General features: G+C 47.8%; 1 protein-coding gene and 1 pseudogene across 1 annotated transcript; both read left to right on the top strand.

Annotated features, from left to right (window-relative positions):
• Positions 1 to 887: 887 nt before the first annotated feature.
• Positions 888 to 5,492, top strand: LOC110298251 (kallikrein 1-related peptidase b26). The gene is made up of 5 exons (XM_021167383.2): positions 888 to 946; positions 2,937 to 3,096; positions 4,059 to 4,345; positions 4,442 to 4,578; positions 5,337 to 5,492. The coding sequence occupies exons 1-5, from the start codon at positions 901 to 903 to the stop codon at positions 5,490 to 5,492; spliced, it is 786 nt and encodes a 261-aa protein (XP_021023042.1). The 5' UTR covers positions 888 to 900.
• Positions 5,493 to 9,555: 4,063 nt separating this feature from the next.
• LOC110298260 (epidermal growth factor-binding protein type B-like) overlaps positions 9,556 to 13,601 on the top strand; it is a 42,659-nt pseudogene continuing 38,613 nt past the window's right edge.

Below are 13,601 nucleotides of genomic sequence, written 5' to 3'. Positions count from 1 at the left end.
AGGAAGTGAGGAAGAGAAAGGACATTGTGAGCCCACTTCTGTTCAGGGTGGGTGGCAATCCCCTGGAATAATCTGAATTTTCATACTTTTGAATAAAAGAGTGATCAGGCCATGGTAATCTGCACCATAACTTCTATTTATTTTATATTTTATATTTTATTTTATTGGTTTGTTTTGAAAAAACTCTTTATATTACCCTGGCTGTCCTGAAAGGCACTATGTAGACTAGGATGGTCTACATCACAGAATACTAGAGCCTAAAATCACACAGATCCACCTGGCTCTAGCTTCAACTTGCTGGTAATGAAGATTTGCACCACTATACCCAGCTCCCAAACTTCTGATAGGAACAATAAAATCAGTGATCCAGAGTTCCAAGTCTAGAAAGGCTGGTATTTTGACATTCTCAAAACTAGTATTTGTATCTATGGGGAACTTGGAGGTGTCTTGGATAGCACTGGTGAAAAAATTTGTTCTAACTGCTACTTTCTTGGGATAATCTTGGACATGAGGTCCAGGAACTTCCTGAGTACTGGGGGTTGGGAGTCGCTTGCGCCTCCATCCTCCTTTAACACCAACTCACCATTGCCCCTGACCTTGCCCTGAAACTCGAACAGCTCCAGGAACAACAGGCACTACCCAACCCAATCTCATCCCTGGGAAGGTATCCAGGGTGACTTAGGGCCTACTGTACAGCAGGTGCAATGAGGCCCTCCCATATCACAGCCAGGAGGGTGCAAGCAGGGAGTCCACCTCTGTCAGCAAGGGCAGGGCTTAGTCAGCATCTGGGTGGCAACAGGACAGGGGAGGGACTATGGAGAAAATGAGAGTATTTAAAATCTCCTGAGGAGACTCAACAGCTCCAAGTTCACTGCCTGAAACTCCTGGACACCTGTTACCATGTGGTTCCTGATCCTGTTCCTTGCCCTGTCCCTAGGAGGGATTGGTGAGATGAGGGAATGGGATGGGTCACAGCCCTGACTCTCCTGCTGCTTTGGCCCTGGCCATCCCTTTCCCCCTCTCCCCATACCCCAGCTACATCATGAGCACCACCGGCTCCTCCTTCTCTGCCCTGCTCACTGCCAGGTCCCTCACAGTCCTTGCTCCCAGGAAAGACCCCTGTCCACTCCCACTTTCCAGAGCTTTCTTCTCTTCCTTAGACACCTGACCATCTCTGTGCTTCTCCAGTCTTTCTAGGGAACCCAACCTCTTACCAAACTTAGGACCTCAGATGTCTCTGAGTTCATTGTTTTTCCTAAAGCCTCATAGCCCAACCTCTTAATAAGGAATTGCCTAAATCTCACACTAGTGCTACTGTCTATCCAGCAACTGACAGCCTTCAGGACAATTGCTCCCCCATCTTCTCTAGATGTGCAATTTCTACCAAAACATTCACTTCACAAACTGTCTTGTAAGGTCAGATGGGTTCCCCCTCCCTGTCTTGTGTGGAGAGAATGCCCGTGTCACTTCTCACTGGCTTTTAGGTTTAGTCTGGTTTTTGGAAGAGGAATCAGGTGGCAGACCTCAGATGTGGAGAAGAAATATCTTCATTAATCACTCACAACATTGGCAGCATCTCTCACTGAATGGAGAGTTCCACTTAGGCTATGATGACTATGCAGCAAGCACAGGGAAATCCTCCTGTTCCTACCTCCCCAGCTCTGGGGTAAGAGGCGCACAGCATCACACCTGACTTTTTACCTCTGTTCTGGAGGGTTCAGGTCAGGTCCTAAAGCTTACATGGCCAATCCTGTAGCAACCAAGCCATCTCCTGCCCAGGTCTTGGGAATAAGTTCTGAGTTAGTGTCTCATGAAGGAGCCCAGGCTTGTCTTTATCCATGGCAATCCCTCTGCCTCAGCCTGCTGTGTACTGGGGTTACAGAGAAGTGCAGCTATGCATGGTTTGCTAAACTTTCCTCTGTTTCCAAATGCTATGCCTTGGTCTGCACTTTGCCATCATGCCTCCCTCCCTGTGCTGCAGCCCCCTGTCCTATCTCATCAGAGCCCCATTGCACAGCTCTAGTTCCCACTCTGTGAAGTACACCCCAACAACCCCAATGCTTAACGCTAGTATCTCACATCAGCTATGTCCTCCAATCTGCCTCACAGTGGCCTGACTTGATCTAACTGTGTCTCCATGTCTGTCCAGAGGCTGTGTCCAAGAGAACCCTGAGCCTCTCAAATACCAAGATCATTTGCTCCACCTCCACAGGAACTAGAGCCTGTCTGTCACAGACCCCCAGAATTTCCTTCTCTCACTGCTTGTCCTGTCTCAAACTCCTTTCTTAGGGAACCCCACACCTCTTAGGTGTCATCTCCTCCATAGAACCTAAAATGAGGCCACGCCCTAGCCTTGACCCTGCTCTTTTGCCTGGAAATTCTTCAATCTCTTCATTCCAGCTGCCTCTTCATGCCCAATCCAAGAAACCCAAAATCAACCCCAAGCTCGCTATCCTAGATTAATTTATTCATTCATATCTAGTGTTTTTAAAACCTCACCTTTCCAGAATTCTTAAAACCCAACCAAGGCTGTGACTTCTTTATAAACCTTGAAGACTCTAAATTCCATATCAGAGGATATCATTCTCATTGGACTAAGAATAAACTGGAAAGCTCTCTCTCTCTCTCTCTCTCTCTCTCTCTCTCTCTCTCTCTCTCTCTCTCTCTCTCTCTCTCTCTCTCTCTCTCTTGCTTCCCTACCATACCTTAACCCAAAACTATAAAATGACCATACGCTGTACCCAATTCCTGATCAAGAGTTATTTCTGTTACCTACAGCATACATCTATCTCCCTATCCAGGACCAGCCATATATTGGTCCCTACCCAGATCCCCTGGCCATGTCCCCAGATGCCAGCCCGGCTTAGCTGTGTCCCGCCAATGGTAGATGTCCCTACATGTGCCGACTCTACCCTCCCACATTGCTCATCTTGCAGATGCTGCACCTCCTGTCCAGTCTCGGGTTGTTGGAGGATTTAACTGTGAGAAGAATTCCCAACCCTGGCAGGTGGCTGTGTACTACCACAAAGAACACATTTGCGGGGGTGTCCTGTTGGATGCCAACTGGGTTCTCACGGCTGCCCACTGCTATGTCGAGTGAGTAAGGGTGGAGACAGAAAAGCAGATTGGCAGCCAAAGAATATGACACCAGGCCTGGCTGGGGTACTGAAGCACAGTGGGGTGGGACTGGCTGAAAGTCTACCCATAACCTCCTGGACTCTCTTTCCTCCTGCATCTTGGTTTGTGTTCAGAGTCCTGTTTCTTTCTTTTCTGACTTATTGTCAGTCTGTCTCCTGTTGTATTCACATCTTACTGGTTTTGTGGCCATCTCTTACTGTGTGTCTCTCCTTTGGGGCTCTGCCCACACCTGTCTGGGTCTGGGTCTCATGTGTTCTCTTTTACCACTGCTGACAATAGTGGGGACCAGGCCTACAGGGCCTCTCAGGATAGAACATCCTGTCCCTGAGGGTAGGCTGTGAGAGAAGTCCTCACTCTCCTCAGAGCAGCTCTGCCTTTAGGACCTTCTGTCCACTCTGAGGACTCACAGAGAAGGGCTGGTCAGAACTGGAGCTGGGTGAGGTAACTGAGTACAGAGAGAGCTGGATGATGAAGGATGAGTCGAGAGAGTTCTGACCTTGGGCAGCAGGCCAGGCCTTACCTGCAGTAGAAGAACACCTGAGCAGTTCTCAGGCCTGCCTGTCCTCCCTGCCCCAACTTCCCTTGTCTTCTGTTCCTGTCTTTATCTCTTTCTGTTTCTCTGACTCTATATGTATGTATGTATGTATGTATGTATGTATGTATGTATGTTTGTTTGTATGTATGTATGTTTGTGTATGTATGTGCCTTTCAATTTCTGTTTCTTTTTCTATATCTGTTTCTTTGAGTGTGTGTGTGTGTGTGTGTGTGTGTGTGTGTGTGTATCTTTCTGTCTGTGTGTGTTTCTGTCCCTGACTCTCTCTTCCTTCCTCCCTCCCTCCTCCACCACGCCTTCCTATTTATTCTACGCAATCTCCCCATTGCCTCCTCTTACTTGCTCCATCTCCCTCCCTGCCCCCCAGCGAGTATGAGGTTTGGCTGGGCAAAAACAAGTTATTCCAAGAGGAACCCTCTGCTCAGCACCGAATGGTCAGCAAAAGCTTCCTTCACCCTGGCTTCAACATGAGCCTCCTGACACTCCAAGAGATACCTCCTGGGGCTGACTTCAGCAATGACCTGATGCTGCTCCGTCTCAGCAAGCCTGCGGACATCACAGATGCTGTGAAGCCCATAAATCTGCCCACAAAGGAACCCAAGCTGGGGAGCACATGCCTAGCCTCAGGCTGGGGCAGCATTACACCCACGAAATGTGAGTCTGGTCCAAGCAACAATGCTGGGTGTGGATGAGGGGCAGAGAACACTCAACTGGGCCCTGCTCACCACCCACTTTCTTCCTGATCCACAGTGCAAAAGCCAGATGATCTTCAGTGTGTGTTCATCACACTCCTGCCCAATGAGAACTGTGCCAAAGTCTACCTACAGAAAGTCACAGATGTCATGCTGTGTGCAGGAGAGATGGGTGGAGGCAAAGACACATGTGTGGTGAGACAGGCCCTTTCTGCAGTGAGGTGAAAGGCTGAAAGAGGGAACTGAGTTTCTTGGTTCCCACTTCAACACCCTGACTAGGCAGGCTCTTTGCATCCTTCCCTATGGAAGGAATGCGCCCTGGGAGGGGAGGATCCTGTAGCTGGTACTATTTCTTCACTGTGATTTGTCTTAGGGGACTGTCAGATCCGCCACTTACCACAACCCAATGTCCCTGGAAGAGACTGGATTCCCTCACCTACTGATAGAGCTACCTCTTAGAGTCCTTGTAAAAAATCCCCTTGGGAGTCAGTTCCAGGTTGTCTAGTAGTATCCAACTGCCAGTCCTTGCCTTATATGTCATGCTGTGTGCAGGAGAGATGGGTGGAGGCAAAGATACATGTGTGGTGAGACAGCCCCGGTCTGAAGTGAGGTGAAGGGTTTGAAAGAGGGAACTGAGGTTCTTGGTTCCCACTTCAACACCCTGACTAGGCAGGCTCTTTGCATCCTTCGCTATGGAAGTGATGTGCCCTGGGAGGGGAGGATCCTGTAGCTGGTACTATTTCTTCACTGTGACTTGTCTTAGGGGATGGTCCAATCCACCCCTCACCACAACCCCATGTCCCTGGAGGAGATGGCCACCCAAGAGCTTGTTTCCCTCAAACAAGAGCTACTTTTAGAGTCCCTGTATTAATCCCCTTGGGAATCAGTTCCAGGTTGTCTACAAGAATCCATCTGCCAGGCCCTGCCTTACTCCTGTCCCTGTCCTTCTTTAGGGTGACTCTGGAGGCCCACTGATTTGTGATGGTGTTCTCCAAGGAACCACATCAAATGGCCCTGACCCATGCGGTAAACCTGGTGTACCAGCCATCTACACCAACCTTATTAAGTTCAACTCCTGGATAAAAGATACTATGCTGAAAAATGCCTGAGTGTCACATTGTCCCATGTTCTCAATAAAATTCACCATAAAGCAAATGAGTTTAAGGTCTGAAATTCTCTGTACTACTGGAGTGCAGTACCCAACCAAGGTTCCCTCAGCTAAGGTCAGGACTTCCAAAGTAGATTAGCAAGGGACAGGTGTCTATCATGTATTGTTGGTTAAGGACATGGGGTTGAGACAAATGCAGACAAAAGGCTCAGACCAACTCAGGGATGCCACTTGAGTCTCCTCTGGCAAAGAAAATGTTCAGATCATGGAGGATAAGACTAGAGAGATCAGAATGGGAGACTCCAGCTAGCCCTGACCCTATACTGGAAGCCGAAGAGATGATAAACAGTCAGACACTGCGAAATCAGACTGCCTACCTGGGTTCCTTGAGTTGGGCTGGAGTGTTATGTTAATAAAATGTAGACTCCCTGGTGAAGAGTCTGTCCACAAAGGGCAGGGACTGCCCCAAAGGCTAGGTAGGTTGCAGTGTCTCCACTCCCAGAGGCCATTAGAGGGGATTTCTTTGGTAGGGCTGGACCAAAGGATAAAGTGTGACTTAGAACCATGTCCTGTGGGGCAGAGAATTACCCATCTTGGAAAAAGGGCCACAATGCTGCTGCTGCTGCAGGACCACAAACCACGGTCTGTTTAGAGGGACTTAGCCACAGTTGAGAGTATCAGAGAACTTCTTGAGAAGGGTCAGAGAAGGACAGAAGGCTAGACAGAACTGGAAATCTAGCCACAACTCTGAGTAAGAGGAGGCTCTGGGATTGAGTGAAGGATCCCCAGTCACCCTTGTCCCAGCCAAAACTTACTGATGCCAATGCTAATGAAACTGAAGATGAAGTCTATCTTGTTAGGGCAGTAGCAGAGTGGTCAAAAGGAAAGGAACATAGTATGCAGGAGAATGACACAGTGCCAGGGCCAGAAATATGAAGCCATTGCCCATGTGAATATGAACTGGGGAGGAAAGGTAGGAAGATAACTACAGTCATTAGGAATTCCAATCTCTCTCTCTCTCTCTCTCTCTCTCCCTACCTCCCTTCCTCCCTCCCCCTCCCTCCTTCCGCCCCTCTCTCTGTCTCTAACTCTAACTCTAACTCTAACTCTAACTCTAACTCTAACTCTAACTCTAACTCTAACTCTAACTCTAACTCTAACTCTAATTAACTCTAACTCTAACTCTAACTCTAACTCTAACTCTAACTCTAACTCTAACTCTAACTCTAACTCTAACTCTAACTCTAACTCTAACTCTAACTCTAACTCTAACTCTAACTCTAACTCTAACTCTAACTCTCTCTCTCCTTCCTCTCACACCATGAGGAGACCAACATACATTCTCAAGCAGCTGGAGAGGAGTGTCCTGCCTGAGCAGTTTAGAGACACACAGATCTTATCTGTCTCCACATACAAGGTAAAGGCAGTAGAGGGGTCTTGGTGTGGTGTCTTAGTTGGCAGAATATTTGCCTAGCTGTAAGCATCCTGCATTTCATCCTCAGAACTGTGCTGAGCTGAGTCTGCAGCACATGCCTGTGATCCCTGCACTTGGGAGGAGGATCAGAAAATCATGGTTATCCACAGATACACATTGAGCTGGAGGCCAGCCTGGGCTACATAGACCTGACACAAACAAATCAGAGGAAGGGAATGTAGCTGTCTAGAATCCATCCCACAGTGAGGGACAAGAAATGGTTCAGAGATACAGCACCTACCTAGAGTCTCCAATGAGGTTCTTCTGGGGTTTTGGCTCAGTGGGTGAGACCCTGTGAAGTGTTTGTGTAAGGCACTGGGTTCTGACTTCAGAAACCCCCTCCTCCTCTCACAAAAAATAGATATAAAGGAAAAAACATCACCTCCACTCCCATTTACAAAATCATTACCTAGAAATTCAAAAATAACTCTACTGCCACTCATAGAGTGATCCAACAATGATGTCCCTACTGTGAGCCCAAACTAGACCCTCAGAGAGAATCGTGAAAGAGTGCCAGTATGCCACCCAAACAGTTACCTCTAGTACCCAATGGAAGGAACCCCCAGTCTATATATTCACTGGCCAGTGATTTTTTTCAACAGTGGTACACTTATGCCCCCTGCAGTCAATCCAGAGGCAAATGAATCCAGTGTATGCTCCATGCACATAGGTAATCACACATCCATTACACTGAACAACAACAAATTTACCAGGAAGATGAACATGGCGGACCAGCCACGTAGGACAAAATTTCAGTCCTCCTCCCAAAACAGAGCAAGACAGCAGGGGAGGGAGAGAAATTCTGGGACCTGGATCATTTCTCCCCTCTCTCAATGCATACAAACCTTCATCCTCTTCCTCATTTCCATTTCCCCCTTTCATCTACAACCACTTCCCTGTGGATGCTGTTTGAAGCTCATCTCCAGCAACACTTCAACTCTTTCCATTCTCATGCACTGGACTCTTCCGGTGCAGTACACCTATCTCAAACTCCAGCATGATTATGTATGCTTGAAGACATATATTAAAGATAAGGCACATTGAATGAACTCACAAGTGGATGAATGTGTGCTTCCTCTATCATGCTTTAGAGCAAAGAACAGTGTAGATTTCAGAAAAGCTTGGACACAGAAGCCTAGGACTCAGAAGAGAACTTGGTTTCCAATTGATCACCAGGTCCTCACTTACCCTGGATTAGGGCTAGCCTGGCCTTCTTGGAGCTTACAGGGCACACACGCATGCACTCAGGTCAAATGTGCCAACTGCCATGAGAGCTGAAATAGTCTAGATGCTCAACGAGAGGGGATGGGTCTGAAACCTGCAACAGTAAGTAGGTGTCAAAGGCTGGGTATTTCCCCTTCTCTGTACCAGAACCATGAAACTTCTTGATGTTTTAAAATTTGAGACAAAGTCTCCCTGTGTTGTTTCACTGGCCTGAATACACTATGTGCACAGTCTAACCTGGACCTCACCAAGATCCACCAGCCCCTAATGCCCAAGTTCTGGGATCAAAGGTGTGCACCAAAATACGCAGCTGCCAAGCTGAACCCTTAATGAGGCTCCTGGAGGGGAGGACATTTTCTGGTTGCTGTTTCTTAAGAAAGGGTCTCACATGGCCCAGGCTCGCTCACCTCAAAATGTAGCTCAGGATCTAGGAAATGAGGAAGAGAAAGGACATTGTGACCCCACCTCTGTTCAGGGTGGGTGGCACTCCCCTGGAATAGCCTGAATTTTCATACTTTTGAATAAAAGAGTGATCAGGCCATGGTAATCTGCATCATAACTTCTATTTATTTTATTTTATTTTATTTTATTTTATTTTATTTTATTTTATTTCATTGGTTTGTTTTGAAAAAGCTCAATATACTACCCTGGCTGTCTTGAAAGTCACGATGTTGACTAGGATGGTGTACATCACAAAATACTACAGCCTAAAATCACAAAGATCCACCTGTCTCTGGTTTCAAAGTGCTGGTATTGAAGGAGTGCACCACTATACCCAGCTCCCAAACTTCCAATAAAAACAGTAAAATCAGTGATCCAGAGTACCAAGTCCAAAAAGGAAGCATTTTGGCATTCTCCAAGAAAGGATTTGTATCTGCAGAGAGCTTACAGCCCTCTAGGCTATCACTTGTGCAAATAATCCGTTGTATCTTTAACTTTCCTGGGATAATCTTGGTCTAAAGGTACAGGACCTTCCTTAGGAATGGGGGTTGAGGGTTACTCGCTCCTCCATCCTCCATTCAACCCAACTCACCATTGCCCCTGAACTTGCCATCTGGCTATGGTACATGGGACATTAACAGCTCCAGAAACAGCAGGTCCTTCCCCATCCAACCTCATCCTTGAGAAGGTAAACAGGGTGACCTGCAGCCTACTATACAGCAGGTGCAACGAGGCCCTCCCTTACCACAGAAGGGAGGGGTAGTGCATGGAGTCCACCTCTGTCACAAGGGAAGAGCTTTGGTCAGCATCCATCTGCCAACATGGCAGGGGAGGGGCTGTGGGAGGAATGAGGGTTTTTAAAGTTTCCTTTAGGAGCCTCAAAGACTCCAAGCTCACTCCCTGCAGCTCCTGGACATCAGTTCCCATGTGGTTCCTGATCCTGTTCCTTGCCCTGTCCCTAGGAGGGATTGGTGAGATGAGGGAATAGGAGGGGTCACAGCCCTGACTCTCCTGCTTCCTTAAGCTCTGGCCTTCCCTTTCACCTCTCCCTCCACCTGCTCCTCCTTCTCTGCCATGCACACTGCCAGGTCCCTCACAGTTCTTGCACTGAGTACAGGCTCCTGTTCCTTCCCACTTTCCAGAACTTTCTCCTCTTCCTTAGACACCTGGCCATCTCTGGCCTTCTCCAGTCTTTCTAAGGAAGTCAACCTCTTACAAATCTTAGGACCTCAGATGTCCTTCAAGTTCACTGTTTTTCCTAAAGCCTCATAGCCCAACCCTTTAATCAGGAATTGTCTAAATCCCACACTAGTGCCACTGGCTGTCCAGCAGCTGCCAGCCTTCATCTGTGTTCTCCGCATCCTGACAACTGCTCCCCCACCTTCTCTAATTGCACAGTTTCTACCAAAACATTCACTTCACAAACTGGCTTGTAAGGTCAGATGGGTTCCCACTCCCTTTCTTGTGTGCAGAGAATGCCCAGGTCACTTTTCAGTGGCTTTTGGGTTTAGTCTGGTTTTTGGAAGAGGAATCAGGTGGCAGACCTCAGATGTGGAGAAGAAATATCTTCATTAATCACTCACAACATTGGCAGCATCTCTCACTGAATGAAGAGTTCCACTTAGGCTATGATGACTATGCAGCAAGCACAGGGAAATCCTCCTGTTCCTACCTCCCCATCTCTGGGGTAAGAGGCTCACAGCATCACACCTGACTTTTTACCTGTGTTCTGGGAGGTTCAGGTCCTAACGCTTACACAGCCAGTCCTGTAGCAACCAATCCATCTTCAGCCCTGCTCTTGGGAATAAGTTCTTAGTGTCTCATGATGTAGCCCAGGCTTGTCTTTATCCATGGCAATCCCTCTGCCTCAGCCTGTTGTGTAGTGAGATAACAGAGAAGTGCAGCTATGCATGGTTTGTTAACTTTCCTCTGTTTCCAAATGTTGTGCCTTGGCTGTGCTTCCACTCATTCCTCACTCCCTGTGCCACAGGCTCCTATCCCATCTTACTGGAGCCCCACAGGATAGCACTATTTCCCACTCTGTGCAGGACACCCCAAAGACCGCAATGCCTAACCCTAGTACCTCACTTCAGTGTGTCTTCCTCTCTACCTCAGAGTGGCCTGACTTGCTGTAACTCCTTTTCATTCCTTCCAGAGGCTGCCTCCAAGAGAACCTGGAGCCTCTTGCAGATCATTTGTCCACCTCCACAGGAGGCAGAGCCTTTTCCTCACATGGCCCCAGAATTTCTTTCTCTCACTGCTTGTCTCATCTCAAACTTCTTACCTAGAGGGCCCGACACCTCTTAGATGTCATTTCTACCACAGACCCTAACAGGAGCCCATACTCTAGCCTTGACCCTGTCCCTTTGCTCTGGAAACCCTCATTCTCTGCATCCCAGCTGCCACTTCATGCCCAATCAAAGAAGCCTCAAATCAACCCCAAGCTCCCTTTCTGGATTCCTTTATTCATTCAAATCCAGTACCTGAGTCCTCACCCTTTCCAGAATTCCCAAAACCTAGCCAAGGCCCTGACTTCTTCTCAAGCCTTGGAGACTAAATTACAAATCAGAGGATTCACATTGGACTAAAAATGAACTGGAATTCTCTCTCTCTGACTGTCTGTCTGTCTCTCTCTGTCTCTCTGTCTCTGTCTCTCTCTCTCTCATTGCCCACCTGTCCCATAGACCCAAACTATAAATTGGCCTGACACTATATCTGATTCCTGATTTAGAGTTATTTTTCTCCACACAACATAGATCTCCCTATCCACGAACAGCCATAGTGGGTCGCTTCTCCAGAACCTGTGCCCATATGCCCTTATCCCAGCCCTGCTTAACTCTGTCCCCCAAAAGTGCATCTCCCTACATGTGCCAACTCTCCCCTCCCCCATTGCTCCTGTTGCAGATGCTGCACCTCCTGTCCAGTCTTGGGTGGTTGGAGGATTTAAATGGGAGAAGAATTCCCAACCCTGGCAAGTGGCTATGTACCACTACAACAAATATATATGTGGGAGTGTCCTGTTGGACCCCAAGTGAGTTCTCACAGCTGCCCATTGCTATGACATTTGAATAAAGGTGGAGACAGGAAAGCAGATTGGCAGGCAGAGATCATCACTACACGTTAGGCTGGGGTACTGAAGGGCACGGAGATGGGACTGGCTGAAAGTCTATCCATGACTTCCTGGGTCTCTCTTTACTCTTGCATCCAGACTTGGGTTCCAGAGTCCTGTTCCTTTCTTTTCTGTCTTATTGTCCGTCTTTCTCCTGTCTATATTCACATCTTACTGTCTTCGTGGCCATCTGTCACTGTATATCTCTCCCTTGGGACTCTGCCCACACCTGTCTGGGTCTGTCTCATGAGTTCTCTTTTATCAATACGAAAAATAGTAGGGACCACACATAAAGGCTGCTCAGGGTAGAATGTGCTTTTCCTGAAGGTGAGAGAAGTCCTCACTCTCCTCTGAGCAGCTCTGCCTTTAGGACCTAATGTCCATTCTGAGGACACACAGAGAAGGGCTGGTCAGAACTCGAACTGGGTCAGGTAACTGAGTACAGAGAGACCTGGATGCTGGGGGACGAGTGGGGAGAGCTCAGATCTTGGGCTGCAGGTAAGGCCTTACCTGCTGGGGAAGTTCAGCCCTGTTCTAGCTGCATCTGAGCAGCTCTCCGGCCTACCCCTCCTCCCTGCCCCCTCTTCCCTTCTCTTATGTTCCTGTCTGTCCCTTCTGTCTCTCTGCCTCTGTATGTATGTATGTATGTATGTATGTATGTATGTATGTATGTATGTATGTGCCTTTCTGTCTCTCTGTTTTTCTGTCTCTGTTTCTCTCTGTGTGTGTGTGTTTGTGTATCTTTCTGTCTGTGTGTGTTTCTATCCCTGACTCTATCTTCCCTCCTCCCTCCCTCTTCCCCCACCCTTTCCCATTTACTTTACCCAATCTCCCCATTGCCTCCTCTCACCTGCTCCATCTCCTTCCCTTCCCCACCAGCCAGTATAATGTTTGGCTGGACAAAACCAAGCTATTCCAAGATGAACCCTCTGCTCAGAAAAGATTGGTCAGCAAAAGATTCCCTCATCCTGGCTTCAACATGAGCCTCCTGATTCTCCAAACCATACCTCCTGGGGCCAATGTCACCAATGACCTGCTGCTGCTCCACCTCAGCACCTATGGCAAAAAAACGCCTAAGTGTCACATTGTCCCCTGTTCTCAATTAAATCCACTCTGCAACAAATGAGTTCAAGGTCTGACAGTCTCTGTCCTACTGGAGTGCAGTAACCAATCAGCGTTCCCTGAGCTAAGGTCAGGACTTCCAAAGTAGACCAGCAAGGGACAGGTGGACATGTACTGTTGGCTAAGGGGATCGGGTTGAGACAAATACAGACAAAAGGCTCAGACCAAGTCAGGGATGCCACATGTAGTGGCTATTCCTGGTTGTCAACTTGGCTATATTTGGAACGAACTACAATCCAGAATTGGCAGGGTCACCAGTGACCCTAATCTAGAGGCTGGGTGATAGAAGTTTCTGACCTGGATCTTAGTGTGGAGATCTTGAGGCATAGTGGCTATAGATTCCAGAAGATTAAGACAGGGAGATCTCTGAGTTCAAGGCCATCTGGGATTAAAGGTGTGGTGTCACACACCTTTAACCTGTGCTACACCTTCTGCTGGACACCATATAAGGACATTGGAAGAAGGGAGTCGGGCTCTCCCTCTTTCGTCTGCTTGCCCTGTGGGACTGAGCATCTGCTAGATACTTGGACTTCCATTCACAGCTACTACTGAACCATTTTTGGGAATTGGACTGGAGACTGTAAGTCATCAATAAATTCCTTTACTATATAGAAACTATCCATATGTTCTGTGACTCTAGAGAACCCTGACTAATACAGAAGTTGGTATCAGGGACTGGGGCATTGCTGAGATAGGCCTGACCATGCTTTTATTTGAAAGAATGTGGATTTTGGGACTTT

This window comes from Mus caroli, unplaced genomic scaffold, assembly GCF_978045245.1.
Source record: "Mus caroli unplaced genomic scaffold, Mus_caroli_1 scaffold_8, whole genome shotgun sequence".
Taxonomy (NCBI): Eukaryota; Metazoa; Chordata; class Mammalia; order Rodentia; family Muridae; genus Mus; species Mus caroli.
Note: the sequence above shows the minus strand (reverse complement) of the source record. Positions and strands in the feature narration are given on the sequence as shown.

Bases quoted from the DNA above. Each gene is read 5' to 3' on its own strand.
- LOC110298251 (XM_021167383.2), top strand. From the start codon at position 901: ATGTGGTTCCTGATCCTGTTCCTTGCCCTGTCCCTAGGAGGGATTG. The intron at 947-2,936 runs GTGAGATGAGGG...CTCATCTTGCAG, and splicing joins CCTGTCCCTAGGAGGGATTG to ATGCTGCACCTCCTGTCCAG. The intron at 4,579-5,336 runs GTGAGACAGGCC...GTCCTTCTTTAG, and splicing joins GAGGCAAAGACACATGTGTG to GGTGACTCTGGAGGCCCACT.